At 32.7% G+C, this 18,521-nt stretch overlaps 2 protein-coding genes across 2 annotated transcripts in view; one reads left to right on the top strand and one right to left on the bottom strand.

The window, feature by feature from the left end:
- The window catches only part of Dop1 (dopamine receptor, D1), a 136,323-nt gene extending 128,890 nt beyond the window's left edge, over positions 1 to 7,433 (top strand). The window contains exons 5-8 of the mRNA XM_089597277.1: positions 520 to 829; positions 2,337 to 2,481; positions 5,378 to 5,767; positions 7,143 to 7,433. Of these exons, the coding sequence (XP_089453403.1) occupies positions 520 to 829; positions 2,337 to 2,481; positions 5,378 to 5,767; positions 7,143 to 7,433 (1,136 nt within the window). The remainder of the gene's footprint in view (positions 1 to 519; positions 830 to 2,336; positions 2,482 to 5,377; positions 5,768 to 7,142) is intronic.
- Positions 7,434 to 13,804: 6,371 nt separating this feature from the next.
- On the bottom strand, positions 13,805 to 17,812 carry MetRS-m (Methionyl-tRNA synthetase, mitochondrial). Its single transcript, XM_014356706.3, has 8 exons — positions 17,640 to 17,812; positions 17,280 to 17,549; positions 15,830 to 15,997; positions 15,454 to 15,728; positions 15,146 to 15,377; positions 14,839 to 15,074; positions 14,529 to 14,763; positions 13,805 to 14,453 (listed from the first exon to the last, which is right to left on the bottom strand). The coding sequence occupies exons 2-8, from the start codon at positions 17,533 to 17,535 to the stop codon at positions 13,882 to 13,884; spliced, it is 1,974 nt and encodes a 657-aa protein (XP_014212192.2). The 5' UTR covers positions 17,536 to 17,549; positions 17,640 to 17,812; the 3' UTR covers positions 13,805 to 13,881.
- Between the last annotated feature and the right edge of the window lie 709 nt (positions 17,813 to 18,521).

The raw sequence follows: 18,521 nt of genomic DNA, 5'->3' as shown, positions 1-18,521 counted from the left end.
CTCCACCGGATTCGAAGAATATTAAAAAACCACCAACTATTTTTGACATGATAATTCCATAAGAAACTTGAGTTACCATGCGATATTGGAAAAAAATATCCATATAATTTACAATTTGTATTGTGGTACAGAGAAGTGATTTCTACGCAAGCTAAGTTAAAAAAAAAAAAAAAAAAAAAAAAAAAAAAAAAAAAAAAAAAAAAAAAAAAGAAGGATTTTTTAAATAACGTCCTCTCCATTGTGCAAAAATTAGTAACCTATAAAATAATTTTTCCTACTTTGGGCATTTTTTTAAATATTTGGACGTTCAGATACTGCGCCACCAGGTACGAAAACTATTATTTCGATTCATGATCAATCAACACTCTCATCCCCTGAACTATTAAATTTTATTAAAAAGGGAACACGCAAACAACACAACCCCAGACCAAATAGACACAACACGCTCAGAGCTTAAATACCAAAATCACACGTAAGACCTAAAAGGACGAGCCGTTTGGTTGCTGCGTTATTACACAGGCTTCCTGCTGCTGATCCTGATTTTCCTGTCGGTGGCGGGCAACGTGCTGGTAATAGCGGCAATATGCACCGACCGAGCGCTGAGGAGGATCGGCAACCTTTTTCTGGCCTCCCTGGCGGTGGCCGATTTATTCGTCGGCTGCCTGGTTATGACCTTCGCCGGGGTCAACGACCTTTTGGGCTACTGGGTCTTCGGCTCGGGATTCTGCGACACTTGGGTCGCCTTCGACGTCATGTGCAGCACCGCTTCGATACTCAATCTCTGCGCTATTTCTTTGGATCGGTACATACACATTAAGGATCCGCTCAGGTAATTTTTTTTTTTGCCACCCAAACTGGTAGATGTGGAATTGGGTGAAGAATCTTGTGATGCTGAGAAATATTTTACAAACAAATGCCTACCGTGACGAGTGTGACCTTATAAAAAACTTGTGGGAGATGGTTCCGTATTCAATATGAATGCATGCATAAAATTTGTCTCGCAGAGTCTGTCCCTTAAAGTTTATAATGGCTGGCTGTATTTTCTCCAAATTTTTTTCTAAAAAATTATTGACAATAATATGGAAACTGTAATTTTTTGTGGTGAAAAATACCTGATCCTTTTCGAGCTACTTACTTATAGGGGAACATTTTTTTCTGCATTCTCATTTGCGATACCAGCAAACTTAGAAAAAATTCATTCAATTTTAGAAAAATGGTGTTTTTCAAAATTAGCTCGTGCATGATCCTGTTAATTAATTTCAACAAACAAAGCTCAAACATTACTAAAATATAATTAAACTGTAATTGTGTACATTATTTACGTTAACTTCATAAACGATCTCATAGGTCACGTATCAAAAATGCAATAATGCTTAAATAACACTTGCCCCTAATTTTTTTAGTTTCAACAGTTTTAATAAAAATCTATTTGTCTGTTTTGCCTTTGACTCGGGAGTAATGTAATAGTGATAGAAATAATAAAGAATTAGTGTAAGATATGGACATATAGTTCTGATGCAACTTTATTCTGGATCTTCTAATTTTGACACTTTACATGAGGGTGTTTTTATTTTTTATAAAAAGTTTTTATTTTCAATTTTGAATTAATAATTTTAAAAAATTTTTTTAAATGAGAATTTATTCAAAAGTATAAGAAGCAGCTCAAAAATTGTACTTGCTGTAATTATTTAGATTATGTAGATAATTTAAATAATTTAACATAAGATATCTGATCCATAGTAATTAATTTTTTGATTAATTACTAATATTAACTATAACCCGCCAAAGAAATCAAACTATATGTAATTAAATAAGATTAATAATATAAAATCGGTTGGGATTTAATGTACACAATTATGAAATCAGCTACTTTCAGATGTACCTTTTTCTATATGCATATCCCTATAATAAAATCCTCATTACAAGACAGGAGTTTGATGTATCAATGTATTTACTTATAAATCGAGTTTCTTCTTTTAAATAATACTATTCTTGTATTAAATAACCAAATATTTTTAGTAGGTAAGTGTATTTTTTAAAAAAGAAAAATTTTTTTTTAATTTATAAAAAGTATGTTGACATATGAAAGTAGATGATTATTACGTAACTCGATAATAAGGATGCGTTCCATAAATATGCAACGGCATATGTTAAAAATTTTTCAAAAAAGCCTTACATGTTCCAAGACAACCTTATGTATTGCTTTAGCACTATGAGTAAAAATTTATGCTAAGAACTGTAGTCACTCAGAAAAACTTATAACAGTCACTAACGACTTGGATATTTTATTCTTGAATTTTTGTTTCAACTTTATGTAAAATGAAAAATTGTTTCAGGTATCAAATGTACATAACGAAACGAGTTGCCTGGGCAAGCATATTGACTGTGTGGCTGCTCGCCATACTCATATCTTTCCTACCCATTAGTCTTGGACTGCACAGGCCGAATGAACCACCGGTGGTTCGAGCTGTCGGTGATAAGGTAAGGGATGCTTACAACCCAATAATCTTTACGTATAGAAACATAAAATTATAACACACCTAAATTGTAAGGGGCAAAATTCGGCACAAATACAAGTCATGTAATGCCCGGAAAACAGCACCGAGAGTATAACTCATTCGTTGAATTACGTTATTACTTTTATTATTTTGCAGTTATATTCATTTATTTCCATTCTTTCCAAATTTTTCAAAAATTTACAAAAATGCTCGCTTTACCTTCTTAAATTACAGTTTTTTATGAAAAAAAAAAAAAAAAAACTTGTTAGGCCACATAATATATACATATACATATATTACGTAGTATATATGTGTATACTCATTAGAGATTTATTACATTCGTTACTACATTGAACTGATCTATAAATTTCTTGAAGACAATATTTTTTATACAAACAGAATTTTCCACATAATATCAAGGAAAAAAAGGAAAATTATGTCAATTTCAAGAATAAAATTACTTAAAAATTAGATACCTTCTCTTTCATTCCTATATCTCTTTCTCCTTCTTTATTTTTTTATTGTTCACTTTGTTCTCTTGACAAACGGCACGTTTAATTTTTTTTTTGAATTTCTTTTATGCAGCAGCATACTTTCTCCTCGATATTGAAATACTTTCCTTTTGTAGAAAAGAACCTCTTTCCCTCTCCCTCTCTCTCACTCACTTCCTTATCAAGAGGACCTTTTTCCCGCTCATGGTAGATGAATATTTACTGCGAAAAGTGTAGAAAATATAACAACAAAAAACATTTATAAACACATTGCTACTCACTTTATATAAGTTGAACCGAGCTATTCTTCTGGAAAATACTGTGTCCTGCTCGATATAAACGGGCTTGCGATATCAACAATATGTCCGAAAATAATTTCTCTTGTCTTTTGATTCTCACTGCAGGAAAAAATTAATGGCCTACATTATTATTTTTTTATTTAAAAATATCGATAAAATTGAATATAATAATTATAATAAAAATAGTTACATTAATGATGAAAATTGAAAAAAATGATATTGTCGTAACTATGAAACTCACTAATATAAATGATGATCTGAATTAGAAGAGTAAGGCTAGCGATTTTTTCATCATAGTAGTTTTTTTGGTCAGGAGTTATAATCAGATACTAAAAATATTCCTAAACTGATTTTGTAGTCCAACGAATCAAAATTGTCTACTTAATAAAGGAAAATATTTATACATAATCTGGATTTTTAAAATTTTTATAATGAAAAAGAACCATGTACTATTTACGTAGTCCATCGAAAAAATTTGTTTTCTTACGTAAAAAAATTTTTTTTTTTTTTTGGCGTAACACTGGAAAATTCTGTTTGTACACAATTTAATGTAAGGCTTCTGAATAATCACCCTCACAGCAAAGAAATATTTGAAATACGTTTTAAAAATATTTTATTTTATCGTAAAATATTTTTAAAATGATATCATGAACATATGTAAAATATTTATGAAACATGATATGTATTATCCAAGATGGACTAAATCACGATGTGAGTATCCGAGTTCTCGGAAACGTATTTAGATAAAACTTTATAGCTCACTTCCAATGAAAAACGCTTCTAGAACTACCTCATAACTAGATATTCGCCACACATTTAGGTCAATTTCTCATGGTAAATAATACCATTAATCATAATAGCTTGTAAAATACTATGGTTTACATTAAATATTAGTTTAGAAAAGGACTTTTTTATTTGGTATTTTTGTTCAAAATTTATAACGTTTAATAAGAATGAGCAACGGAATTCGAATAGAATCCAATAAATATTGGTATTGCATCGGAATTCCGTTATTTGTTACATTGCACTTTGTTGAATTTTCACGGATATAAAGAAAAATCACATAAATGCATTTAAATGATTTTAAAGTAAGTCAAAATAATTAACAATACCCATATTTTCGTCCTCTCAATAATTTTTATTAAATTACTCAAATTTATTACATTCCAACATGAAGGAATTTCGATAAAATTCGATGAGCTATTTCGAATACTGGTTATGTTAGACGCGCAATCTACATCATTGACGCTACTTTATAATAATTGGTGATTATTGCCATGTTTTAATTTCGTAACGATATTTAAGTCATAGGATAAAATTTTACTTACATTTTTTTTCTTATTTTTCATCGTTGCAAACGACTGTATTACACCTCACCAATACAATTTATATGTTGTTAGTGATCATGTCTTTTTTTTTTTTTTTTTTTTTTTTTCTTTTTTATGTCAATGAACGAATAATAATGAATAAAAACTTTTTAAATAAAAATAATTAACGTTGTATGTTAGAGGTATTATACAATTTTATCTTCGTATGAGGCATAATTTAATTTAATTTATTAACTTTAAATAAACACAGTTTTTGTCAATCTGATTTTTTTTAAAGACTAAACAGATAACATCAAATAATATCACTCAACACAATTTTAATATTACATTGTAACAATTAATTGCATTTAACTTCTCGAAAAACCGGTTAAAAAATCATCCGGTCAATTTTAAAAAATCACACAATGAATTTCAATGGCTTTAATGTTCACCATTTTATCAAGATAAAACCATCTGAAAGAATTAAAAGATTTATTTTTCAATTAAGATTTGGAATATAATATATTAAGTAAATAAGCACTTTTGAAAACTTTAGTTTATCGATCACAATGTTGATATAAAAAAAAAAAGCTCCACAAAAAATAAATTCCTGTGTTATTGGAACATCTACGACTACCCTTATATCTAACGTCCCCTGTAGGATCACTAAAAAAGCTTGTACATCAATAATACCAAATGAATTAGTTCAGTAATAACATCAACAATAATAATTAAAAAAAAAAGAAATAAATAATAATAATAATAATATTCGTGTCAACTAGTCGTATCCAACGTGCGCCCTGGACCTTACGCCCACCTACGCAATAGTCTCGTCGTGCATATCGTTTTACGTGCCGTGTATCGTCATGATCAGCATCTACTGCAGGCTCTACTGTTACGCGCAAAAGCACGTAAAGAGCATCAAAGCGACGACGAAATTGTCGGAGCCGTCGTCGCTGACGAGGAGCTTCCGTTCGAAGAGCAAGCGACAGAAGCAGCCGAAGCCGCAGACAAAGGCCAAGCCGACCAGTCCGTACCACGTGTCGGACCACAAGGCGGCCATAACCGTGGGGGTCATCATGGGGGTCTTCCTCATATGTTGGGTGCCCTTCTTCTGCGTCAACATCGTCGCCGCCTTCTGCAAGACGTGCATACCCGATCTTGCTTTTCAGGTATTTTTTTTTTTTTTTTTTTACTTTTTTGTTATTCTGGTGGTCAGTGTACAGCGACGGAAAATAATATCTACCCGTCTTCATTTTTCGTGAAAGGGGTACCTCCGAAGCCACATGACACATATTTCGTCCTTTTTTTACAACATACTTTCCCATTTGGAAGAAGATTTGTGCCTATAACATTAAAATCATATATTTATGAGAGAAAAGGTTTGTGGGTGAGTTAGATTTGCATGGAAATTGATTAAACATTACGCACAACTGAAAACCGTCATGGAAATTAAATTGATTTGGACCCAGGTCTTTCCGGTGCAAGCGTCTGGAGCCTCATGAATAATGCTAGGAATGGCTTTGAATTAATACAATGGAAATACCTATACACAAATTACATTTACTTTTTTATTAGATATAATTTTTTTTTGTCAGCGTGTACCTCGCGTGTAATTATATGGTTATAAATGAATGAATTATGTCAATATCTGGTGTAACGAGATTAAATGGAACATGAACGAGAGGAATGAAATATTAAGTGATACTCGTAATCGTTAACTTTAGTTTCTTATCAAAAATGTAAAAAATCGGTAAAAAAGTTACTAGTTACAATTTGGGAGTATCCTTTCAAGAGTGATTCACCTATTGTTTTTCTGATTTTCGTAGATATTTGTTGCGATTCTGATATAAAAATTGCAAAAAAAAAGAAGATAATTTTATTTATTTAATATTTATCAACATTGCGTTACAAAAAATCGTGTGAGCAAATATTAGCAACATGTACATTATTTTTAAAGTCTCACGTGCTGATTGAAACGTCGATGTAAAACTAATGATACAAATTGTATCGTAAATCAGTTTGAAAACCTTCACAGGTGATGTTGATGACCATTTTTATGAAAAACCGCTATAAAAATAACTAAAAATTGTCAATTTTTTATTTTTTAACAAAGATCGGCAAACGCGTACACAAGAATCAACTTATCTATCTTTTCAATGGTTATTTTTTTTAAATGCCACTTACAACTTTGCAAACATCTAATTTTCTTACAATTTTCCCACACACAGTTAACTAATATTTAACAATTGAACCAAACAAACATAATTGTTTTATTGCCTCAAGTGACTTTTTGTTTTATAAACACAAAGTAATTTAGTTTCACATCTGTTGTGATTTTCACCAACCACACTCAACTCGTTCTTAAAATTTTACTTGTTGAAAAAAAAAAAAAAAAAAAAAAAAAAAAAAAAAAAAAAAAAAAAAAAAAAATTCACACCCTCCAAGGTACAGCTTCTTCTTATTATACCCAGGGACAATTGAAAAAGATAAATCCTCCATCCACATCCTGCAACTTGGCGAAAACTAAAATTCACTTGTTCCCAGATCCTGACCTGGTTGGGCTACAGCAACTCGACCTTCAACCCCATCATCTACAGCATATTCAACACGGAGTTCCGTGAGGCGTTCAAGCGCATATTGACGAGGGGCGCCCTCGGCCGCTACAACCAACCGTCGACGAGCGAGTGCGGCGAATTTCGCTCGGTCATAGTGGCCAAGCGCAACGGCTCGATCGAGTGCAACATAAGCCCCCGCTCGAGCGCCGACAGTCAAACGGGCTCGATGATACCCGGCCAGCCGCACCGGCACCGCGACACCATCGTCAGCGCCATATAATCCGGGAACTTTGGGACACCGATTTTTTACATCATCCTTTTATTCGTCGATCGACTGTGCAATACTTTATAGTGGGTGATACGAAGACCGGCGAGGAACATTACATGTCCCCGAGACAATCAATTTATCGATACTATACATATAATAATAATAATAATATTTACACGGAGACATATCTCACACTCCCTCTACTCTCTCTCTCTCTCTCTTTCTCTCTCTCTCTCTCTCTGTGCGTGCGTGCGTGGGATAATGTTTATCGGGGTGATGAGCAACGGATTCGTCGTTGAGCGCCTGGTGCGTTTTATCTTTCGTTACACGAGATTTCGGAGGCTGCATGTAGTTGGTGTAAATAATAGTTGTATGTTTGTAGGTATGCGCATACATGGGGTACAGTTGAGAATGAAACCTATTTTTTTTTTTTTTTTTTTTTTTGAAGATACAAGTAATTGTTAACTCGATTGCCACGAGTTTTTACATCTCAGTTAAATGGTCTCACAAGTTCTGGTATGATTATCATCTGTAATAAAATGTGGGTACTTGCAGCCGAAATTCATTGATAAAATTTGCTCAAAAGTTTACTCATTTTACCAACTTTAGTAAATTTATTTTTATTTATATGGATACAAAAAAAAATTTTAGTTGAAAAAAATAATTGTTAAAATCTTTCAAGTTCCTTTTTTTCAGATTATTTTATTTTTATCAATATATGTTTTTTGGATCAATTTTCAGTACATTCCATTTGAGTACGATTTTTTTGCTTAAACAACTGGTGTATTATACAACAAAAATGACCTTACCGAATTATAGAATTCGATTTTAAGTTGGGAGCTTTGCCTTTTATATTTCAATTAAACTTGTCAAGATAAAGCGTCTGAAAAAAAAAATTATGACAATTTCTTTTTTTCAACATTCAATACAGAAGCTCATAGAAAATTACCTATTTTCATAATTGTAGCAAATTAGATCAAAAACTTTAATTTTTTTATGTCACGGGTACTCAGGCCATTTTCAAGTTCTTAAAATATTTTTTACGTATTGTGTTTATTTATCTGGAATTTTTTTGCAAATCTCAACTGTGTTTTACTTTTAGCTCATATTAATAAGTTGATAAAACTTTAGATGGATAAAAATTCCATAAAATATTATTTTAAGAAAGAAAATTTTTTGTATTTAAATTTAATACAAATAAGAATAAATTTATTTTTTATACGCTTATAGAATCTGTAATTTTATAACTTTTTTTAATACTTTGCAAGTGCAAATCCACGTATTAATTCAGAGAGTAAAAATATCAGAACTTGCAAAACTATTTTATCGGGATTTAATAATTTAAGACAATATTAGATAAGTGCATATTTCGATATACTTTGCATCTTCGCATTTATAATTTACTATTCAAGGAAGCCCCAACGTATGAAAAATTTTTAATTGGAAATAATTATAATTCAAGAACTTGCAAAAATGTATAACAAAAAAAAGGTGATGCAATACGAATAATAGAACATATAATATTAATTCGTTAGAAAATAAGATATTACACAAGTGCATAAAGTAAGTGCTTAAAGTATTTATTTCACTCACGATATGCATAAAACCAGCACTTGGTGTACCCTGAAAAGACGCTTCAAATCAAATAAATTTTTAATTCATTAATTCATGAAAAATTAATTCATTAGGTATAATTTCCAGCGAACAAAATTTACTTTTTTAATTGTGGCTAAAAAAATTGTTTCATACTTTATTTTTAAAAATGAGGGCACACCCAATACACACTTTTAATCGGTTCAAATATATTTTTTTTTTTTAATTATATTTTGCAAAAAAAATTTTGTTTAATAAATTGCTGTAAAATATCTTATGCTGAAAAACTTAACTGAAGTTTCTAAAAAAGCTAGCTCACTTTACGTAAATTTATGAAAAATTGAACATATAGTCATGCAACCCTCTCTTACGAAATTCGGTATACTCTAATCTCCATCAGTTTTTGTTAGTGAGAAAAAAATGAATGTAATTATAAACTATTTTTTCGATAATCACTCTGACGGATCTCATGAAATTTTTTCATAGAAACATCCAATAAACGATTCTTTTTTACAACTCATCTCACTAACATCAGATTTCTGCAAGCTCTTCTCTTAATTACTTCAAATTAAAACCTATTCAGGGGGTGATACAAAAGCCACGACATTATTACATCAACGGAATTTTTCAACTGTACCCAAGATTGCGATCACTTAGACCAACATAATTTTAGCAGCTCTCGTTTGTCTTTTGCTCTTACATAAAAGTGTAAGTATAGATGCTTAAGCGTATGGGCATGTAGCGTCAGAGTACTACAGCTTATACAATTCTATAAAATATAAACATCAATTACTAAAATTGGCTTCTATTCGTCTTTCTGAAAATACGTACAATCATTATTGGGTACGTTAGTTATTAATTTATGAATTTGTAATTTTTCTATATTTTGTCTTTTCCAAGGCTAATTTTAAGTAATGAAACTGGTTCAACACGAGTTACTGATAAATCATCACTACCATACGTGCAGACTTATTTTTATTATATTTTGCATCAAAGTGATTTGCCCATTATTGCAAAAAGGCATTGGTCTTTTGAAATTTTATACACAAATGGATGTCTTAAAAATACGAGCTTCGTACAATGTAATGTAATGACAGGGAAATATTTTTAATAATTAATTTCACCACTTCCAACAAATCTTTACATATCAATGACATATTACAATGATATGAATTTGACAATTTCAGTACGTATTTGTGTATATTTGGATATGAAAGTAACGCATCATAAAGGTACTGCAAAAGACTATAAATGTAAACGACTTTTTACACGTTTTCAGTTTTAATCATCAAGATGAAAAACTGCCAATAATTATAACGTATGTACAAAATAAAATTACGAAAAAAAATTAGTCAACATTTGCTTTTTTAAAAACTCAATAGAAATAAGTATCAGTTAGAGAATTTTTAAATCGTAAAAATTTATTGCTACTGACTCATGTGGTTTGTTTATCTTTTTTTTAACAATTTCATGATTTAATTAATAATACTTTTTATACGTTTTAGAGTTCTTATTCATAAATATTTATAATTATAAAATATACATGAAAAAACAATCGCAGGAACAAATACTTATCTGAATGGTAGAATAAAGAAAATGGTTGAAGGAACTTTTATTACCAAAAAAAGTGTGAATGTTCCGTAGCTGGAACTACACTTTGGCTATTACATCGTACAATCTTCAATATTGTTACTGAACATGAATTAAAAAAAAAAAATGAGAAAAATTTGATAAACTAAACAAACAATTTGTGAAAAATTAAAAAGAATCTTAAATAACTCTCGACCTAAATTCTACAGATTTAAAAAAAATTTTTAATTCAGGTTACATAAGCAATGAATAAATTACGATATTGAACCAAAAATAAACATTATGTAAATTAAATCTAGTTTTCAAAAAACGTTTTAAAAATATCCTGTACATATCACGCAAGATCAATTTTTTTTAGATTTATCAAATTTTTTTCGAGAATATAGTAGAGTACTATGTTTGTATTTCGTTTTTTTTTTTTTTTTTTTCGAAGCTGATTTGATAAGAGTTTTCTTACTATTGAATCATGTTTTGTACAGTGAGTGATGAGCTTAACATGATGTAAATACATTTTCTACTGACGATTGATTGGGCAGCAAATAGATTTTAATTTCGAATAGTTTCTCTGAATACTATAGAGCTGCTTTAAAAAATTAGTGAAAATGAATTGCTATGTAATATAAGAGGTACGTTGGTAATGGATAATATCATATAAAAAAATTAGAAATACACACAAATGTATGCACATACTTAACTATTATTAGCTAGTAAATTAGAAGAATTACAAGTTTCTATCATTTTCATTTTAATATTAGATCCATCCGAAAAGCAACCAACAGTATTTTGAAAGGCAAAAATATTATGACATTTAATTGATTAATTTGTTTTTATTTCAACTTTAAACTTAATTTGTATATTATTAAAGAAACGCATGAACTAATATGAGAAACAGTAATAATAAGTGTTTATGAGTAAGAAATTGAATTTTATAAGACTTTAAAAATTCACCCAGAAAATACGATCGTCAGAATAAAATTAAATACCCATAGAAAAAAAAAAAATAATAATAATAAAATAAAAGAAAATAACGAAAAATTGTTTTTAATAATTTTCAAACAATAGATAACTGGTAAATTAAAATTGTTAGTGAAAACTGTGAAAGAAGCTTGTTATTGAGTAGGAAAATAAGTTATAAGCAATAATTATCATTAGTAATTTAAAAAATTTTGAAGATAAAAATAACCTTTTGTCTATACGAACTGTGTGTTGTATTTGTGTCCAAAATGATGTAAAATTAATCCTATACCGTTTATCTACGCATATGTAAAGAATTTTTCACATTATTAAAAATGCTATATTTATACACTGAGTAACGGTTACGATTGATTTTTAAACGTTTTAAACAAAGTATATAACAGAAATTGTTGAACTTTGTTATTTTAAAATTAAATTATTTAAAAAGATCGTATTTACAAATAAGACCATTAATTTTAACAAAGTGTTAATTATTGAAAGATTTTTCAGAATTAATTTTACTAACCAACTTACTTGCCAAAAGAGTATTATTGCGATGTTACTGTTAATTACTTTTACAATCCGTTTGATGAAAAACTAGAAATTTAAATGTATAGAAAAAGCGTTGACCGCACAAATCGAATTGAGTTTTAATTAAATTACAAAAGGTAATTGGAGAAGACGTAGTGATGCAATAATGAGATTAAAGAATTAAATGTAAATTAAAAAAAAAAATAAGTTAGCGTTAGAAAAAAATTACTATTAAAAAAAAAAATTTATCTCGATTCATTCGAGTATTATATTCTTTTAGAAGGTAATTATTTGTTGATAATTGATGAAGTAGATGTAAAAACATTCGTTAACTGCAATTTATCGATTAGATAATTTGTAAAATAGCAATACATAAATGTATATTTAAGCGCTGCTCTCGCGTTTACGGCCAGTTTACTTTTATCATTGTTTTATGTAAATAATCGTCAACAAATTTTACTTTTCTCCGACTCACACGCGCACTTTCGTAACCGCCATAATTATGGGTATGCATCGATGCGATATATAGATGTATCATAAATAATAGAAAAAATTATTAGTAAAAAAAATTCATGACGATGTTGTGATGCGTTTCGTGCGTTGGTCAGTGTTGCAAAAATAAAAATAAAATAAATTACTTAAATGCATACGGTGCACGAGAAAATAGTTATTAAGAAAAATGTATAAATGAGACGAACATTGTAAACTCGATTCTGTCGTGCTGTACACGGGACACATCCGTGTCATCGTAGCAAAAAAAGAAGAAAAAAAAAAAAAAAAAAAAAAAAAAAAAAAAGTACGAGGAACCGTCCGAAAAATAACAGAGAGGAATCGACATTTCCATTCAAACAGCCAGTGAAGAGAAAATAAACTGGAGACGAATAAACGATTGCAGCGTATTGGCGAGTTCTGACGAGCTTCCTGCGAATAACAAAACTCTACACAGCTCTATATAGTAAAATAATGTACGATGTACCGCGATGAGATTACCAGTTTATGATTTTCGTTGGGCTAGTCTAATCGATCTAGTATAATTTACCTTTTTTCAACTTTCTGCAATATATTTAGGGTTGTCAGGTGTGTTTAAAAAAAAAACTAGACAAGGTGTATTATTTTTAGTATAAGTATTACCTATCTCTCTATATTAATAGCTAAAAACTGTTATCAAGTATTGTGCTCCTTGAGCATAAATATTTTTTTTGTAGCGCTTCATATGATTAGAGTACGGGTGATATTACCACAAAAATCGGACTTACTATGTTTGAGTTCATCGTAATTTTTCAGACCAGACAAACAGTAAGAAAATCGGACACCTGGCAATCCTAAGCATTTCAAGTATCGTTTACTGTGATACTCCGTTTTTTCTTTCACTTTGACTTAAGATTTTTGTACATAAATAATGTAGATAACATTAATTCACGTTTTACGAGCTCCAAAATTGTAAGAAAGAATTCCGTTTTGACTCGTTCAAGTGTTGTATGTGCGAAATAATTATAAACGTACACATTAAATATGTATTTGAATGATTGGTTTTCTGTAAATAAATTAAAATAAGAAAATTGCCTGAATCCATGAAATATCTATGATTCACTGACATTGACACCCGTTCCCGACAAATCATTATATTGCTCCATACCTTTTTACATGGTACAATAAAACTTGATGCACAAAGCTTGAAGATAACCAATCTATGTTTTATTATCACAAATTAGATCGTAACGTACAAAAGTATATGGTGAACAAAGTTTTTGAAACAACGAAATGCAACAATCGGTAAAAAATTGAACCAGCCCTAGGCTGCCAGCTTGATTTTGGGAAAAATAATGGTATTCGAATGACCGAATGGTTCCGACTCGGTCGACGCTGTGGAGTTCAAGTAAACTGGTTTCGTGTGCTTCCAAGACCTCTCGTTTATCGGGACGTTCAAAAAGTCCAGCACGACCGTGCTCAAGGCCGGCATCACCGGGTACAGCACCAAAGCACTGATTCTCGTGGCCTCCAGAGCCAAGGCGATGACGGCCTTCAGTTCCGCGACTGCTGCCTCGTTATCGGGCTCCTTGCGCAGAGACCAGGGCTTGTGATACTCGACCACGGCATTGGCACACCGCGCGGTCGACATGGCCGCGTCGACCACGTGATGGACGTAGAACGACTCGTAGTGCTGCTTGGCGGTATCACCGAGGGCTTCCATGCTTGCGCGTAGGCTTTGGGCGACCTCGGATTTCAAGAAGCGACCGTGCACTGCAGCGCTGGGAATTTCCTGTTTAGGGTTCACGAGTTTGCCTGTGCACCTGTTTATCAGATTTCCCAGGGTGTCGGCGAGCTCCGAGTTCAGTACGTTCAGAACCCTCTCTGTGCTGTAGTCTGTAATTATAAGGTGGGTTTGTCATGGGAGCCCATCATCGACTGATCATACGTCAAACTGTACATTTTGCTTACTGGCATCGTTGTGTGGAACGGAATCTCTGAGGAGAAAATACCTCAACCCGTCGGCCGAAAATTGCTTGGCAGCGTCGAAAGGTGATACGACGTTTCCCTTGGATTTCGACATTTTTTCGTTGTCCACTGTCCAGTGTGAGTGACAGAGCAGAGTTTTCGGTGGCTCCAGGCCCACTGCCATTAAAAATGCCGGCCAATAAATCCCGTGGAACTTCAAAATATCCTTCCCAATCACCTAAAATTTCGTCGTTTTCATATTTAACATCAAAGAAGAACATTTTTTTTAAAATGATGAATATATAATTCACACCTGCACGGTGGGTGGCCAAAATTGCTTGAATTCCCAATGAGGGTACCCGAGTACCGTTAAATAGTTGACTAGAGCATCCAGCCACACGTATATCGTTTGATCTGGATCACTAGGCGTACGAATGCCCCAGGGTGCTCTGCTTCGAGGTCTCGAAATGCTCAAATCCGCCAAGCACCTCTCGTCCTCGACCCATTGGGACAATATTTTGTGATACACCGATGGCTGAACCACTTTCTCTGCGCATGAATGTTTTGTTGCAATAAGCATTCGAACATTGTTGCGTCCGTTTGACGTGTTTGTTAATTACCATCTTTCAACCAGTGCCGCAAGTCGTCTTGAAACGAACTCAAGCGAAACTTGTAGTTATCTTCCTCGGTCCACTCAACGGGATGACCTGACTCGGCTGAAACTTTTATTGTATCGCCGGATGGGGTTTTTTTGTCGACCAAATCCTGGTCAAACAGAAACGCCTCGTCGGGCACGCAGTACCAGCCAGTATACTTTCCCTTGTAGATGTGATTTTTCTCCTCCAGGAGTTTCTAAAAGCTCATAATACTAATGTTATAACACCACGTAAGGCCCATCAATTGGTATTAAATGGTTAAAAATAATCACCCAAAAATATTGCACAGTCTTCTGATGATGGGGCTCCGTCGTTCTTATGAAATTCGTGTAATCGACTTGGAAGTGTTCGCACATCTCTCGGAATTTTTTCGACGTTAATTCGCAGTATAGGTCAACTGGAAGGCTCAGCTGTTTGGCTGCGCGCTGAACTTTATTGCCATGCTCGTCGGTGCCGGTGTTTAGAACAGTCTGGTGTCCTTGCATTTGATTAAACTTGGCTATGCAATCAGCTAAAACTGCTGTGTATAGGTGACCAATGTGAGGAGCTGTGAATTGCCAAAAAAAGGACGATCAAGTAATTTTAGGGTGTATATGGATCAACTTTGAGGATAGTGTTAGGAAGTATTTAGTTTATACATCGATTTACCGGCATTCACATAAAAAATTGGCGTTGTAATGTATTTGGTTTTGGAGGCCATCTGTGAATAAGATCTGATAAAGCTTTGGTTCCTCAACCTGCTGGATCTCCACACGTGCGACGTGGTTTTCCAAAGTGACTGTGATTTGGACGTTTTCTTTGGATGAGTAAAAAATACTGTAAAATCAGTGCAATTTTGGAGTGAAATTTTTACAGAGCTGCTGATGCAAGGTACTTCTTTTTGAAAATCATTTGACCCTATTAATCTTTGCTTGAATTTACAATATTCGAAAATACGCGGTAAAAAAAAGTTAGCAAGAACTCTAGATGGCATTTATTAAAATCACTCAATTTTTACAAATTCATGAAACTTAATTATGTATTGAATTTTGTATTTTAATAATGCAAAAATCTTACACAAAAACATGTTATTCCAAATGTATACATCAGTACAAAATTCAACTAATTTATAAAGCATTATTTGAAATTTAATTGCAACTAAAAAGATTACAAGAAACGTACACGTAAAACTTCATTTTTTATTGTATATGTATATTCAGAATCTCACAACTTGATTAATTTTTGTTTTTCAACAGTTTGCCACTGGCACCTGCATCGAAAGAAATAGTATCTAAGTGTGCTATCAAGTCCATGTGCTTGAACTCATTTGGCTTTTCATTGAACGTCTCAAGTAGTTTCAACCTCTGAGGGTGATCAGAGTTGTAATACATTTGAAGCTCGTTCACCAAACATTGCGCTTCTATTACAGTGATCGATTTCATGTCGAATTCACCTTTCATCAAAACAATGCCTTTGCTGTCCAACAATTCGGTATAGTGAATCATTGTCAAGCACTCGGGAGCATTTTCTTTGTGTGTCTGATACCACAACAGAGGTGTCATATGAACTTCTGTTCCATGAAACTGGATCATTATAAATTCGTACCCCTGCTCTCTGGGCAAGGGTAGCAGAAACGTGTTATATTTCTTGCTACGCTCAAACATCTTCTCGAACAGCTCTCTCGTCAGGACTCCTACGATACAATCTTTTTCTTTGTGATACTGATGCCAGATTTCCGTGATTTCTTCTTTCGTTTTGTCTTGGATCAAATCTAACTTCATGATGCTGTCCAATCTGGCTTCCTTGGTTTGTATTCCAGGCTCAACAATCGACTTAGCTGATTTTGATGCTTCAAACGTTTTCTTTTCCCTGGCTCGACGCTCTTGAAAAGCGATATTTCGTTTTCATAATCGATATTCTCTATGTTTACAGTCTTATAATATTAATTGCTATGAAAATGACAAACAAAACTGAACTACGATTTTCAAAAAAGACAATGCCTTGCATTCATTCGTGGCTACTTATATAGCTTAAGTGAAGCGAAAGTCATAATGAAAAATGACAGATGTAATTAAAAAATAAACACAAAGGGGCACGGGTGCATAGGAAGATAAGTTACCTTTTTCCTCCCTGATTTTGCGCTCCTTTTCCTCGCACCTCGACAGAAATTCTTCAGGACTGGTTTCCTGAAGTTTGGCAATTTTTTGGGCGTACTTTTCAAAGTAAGGATTCTTCTGCAGGTCTTCCACGACCCTTTCCATTCTGGCCCGGCTAGTCATGATCGTTCGATTGGAGGTTACAATAAGGTCGTGAGCTTTTTTCCCGAATCCGAGGAAATAAAGTACTTTGTTCTGACGTAACAGGGATGCTGCCATTTATTTACTAAAGCCTGTATAAATGTTGTGAAAATTGCTTTTGATGTCGATAAAGATCTATTGATTTGACATCCTATTAAGCAGATACTTCAAGTGTTATTGACCTTTATTTTTGGAGCACAAAAAAAGAGCTTCTGCTAAGACATAAGGTTCGTTCAAGCACCCCCTTCGTTCGGTTCGGTTCGGTTTGGTTCTGGGACCAAAAAACACATCAAAAAAGGCTGTTTTCCGCAATCGTCACCAGCAAGTAATTTAAGGTTGCGCTCTACGCTATACCATCAGGTCAGGGGCCTTACCATATAACTATTTTTCTGTACATCGGCCTATGTTATACTATAGTCTCGTCGTCTGCTGTTTTAAATGCGCGGAATATATATATAGCGCCAGTTTAATTCAAGGTAGTTGACTTACTGACCTGAAGGTAACGTAGAGCGCAAATTTAAATTACTTGCTGGTGACGACGATTGCGGAAAACACCCCAAGCGGCGTTACCACCACGACCTACGTAACTTTACAGCCTCTGATTTTATCATTCTGATAAAGAAAGCACGGTGTAAGATGTACGTGAAGTTATGCGTAGTAATTAAAGAAATTACTACTAAGTACTGCCATATGGTCGATTTTATTAAACCATATGAATATCTCTATTTTTAGAGGTCGAGTTTTTGGTAGAAAATAGATTTAAAACTTGCCGCAAACAGCACGAGCCACGTGAACTTTTTATTAACTATTTATAAAATTAGTTGCGGCTGGCTTATAATTATCAAAGTGACTTTGCTGTAAATAGCAATAGTTATTTGGATCAGCGCCATCTAGCGGTCTTTATTTTTTGGCCAAAAGTGGCTCCTAAAATTCTCAATCAGAGCATTCAGTATTAGAGCCATGTTGTCAATTATAAACCAGCCGCAACTTATTTGACAGATACAAAATGAAAATTCAACATTTTCTGTGCTGTTTGCGGCAAGTTTACAATTTATCTATTACTC

The sequence above is a fragment of the Copidosoma floridanum genome, unplaced genomic scaffold (assembly GCF_036245765.1).
Source record: "Copidosoma floridanum isolate Cflo_tuat_1 unplaced genomic scaffold, Cflo_Japanese_pri ptg000032l, whole genome shotgun sequence".
Taxonomy (NCBI): domain Eukaryota; kingdom Metazoa; phylum Arthropoda; class Insecta; order Hymenoptera; family Encyrtidae; genus Copidosoma; species Copidosoma floridanum.
This window is presented reverse-complemented; position numbering and strand designations above follow the sequence as displayed.

Bases quoted from the DNA above. Each gene is read 5' to 3' on its own strand.
- MetRS-m (XM_014356706.3), bottom strand. From the start codon at position 17,535: ATGGCAGCATCCCTGTTACGTCAGAACAAAGTACTTTATTTCCTCGGA. The intron at 15,998-17,279 runs GTAACTTATCTT...CTGATTTTACAG, and splicing joins CAAAATCAGGGAGGAAAAAG to TATTTTTTACTCATCCAAAG. The intron at 15,075-15,145 runs GTAATTAACAAA...ATTCATGCGCAG, and splicing joins GCGGCACTGGTTGAAAGATG to AGAAAGTGGTTCAGCCATCG.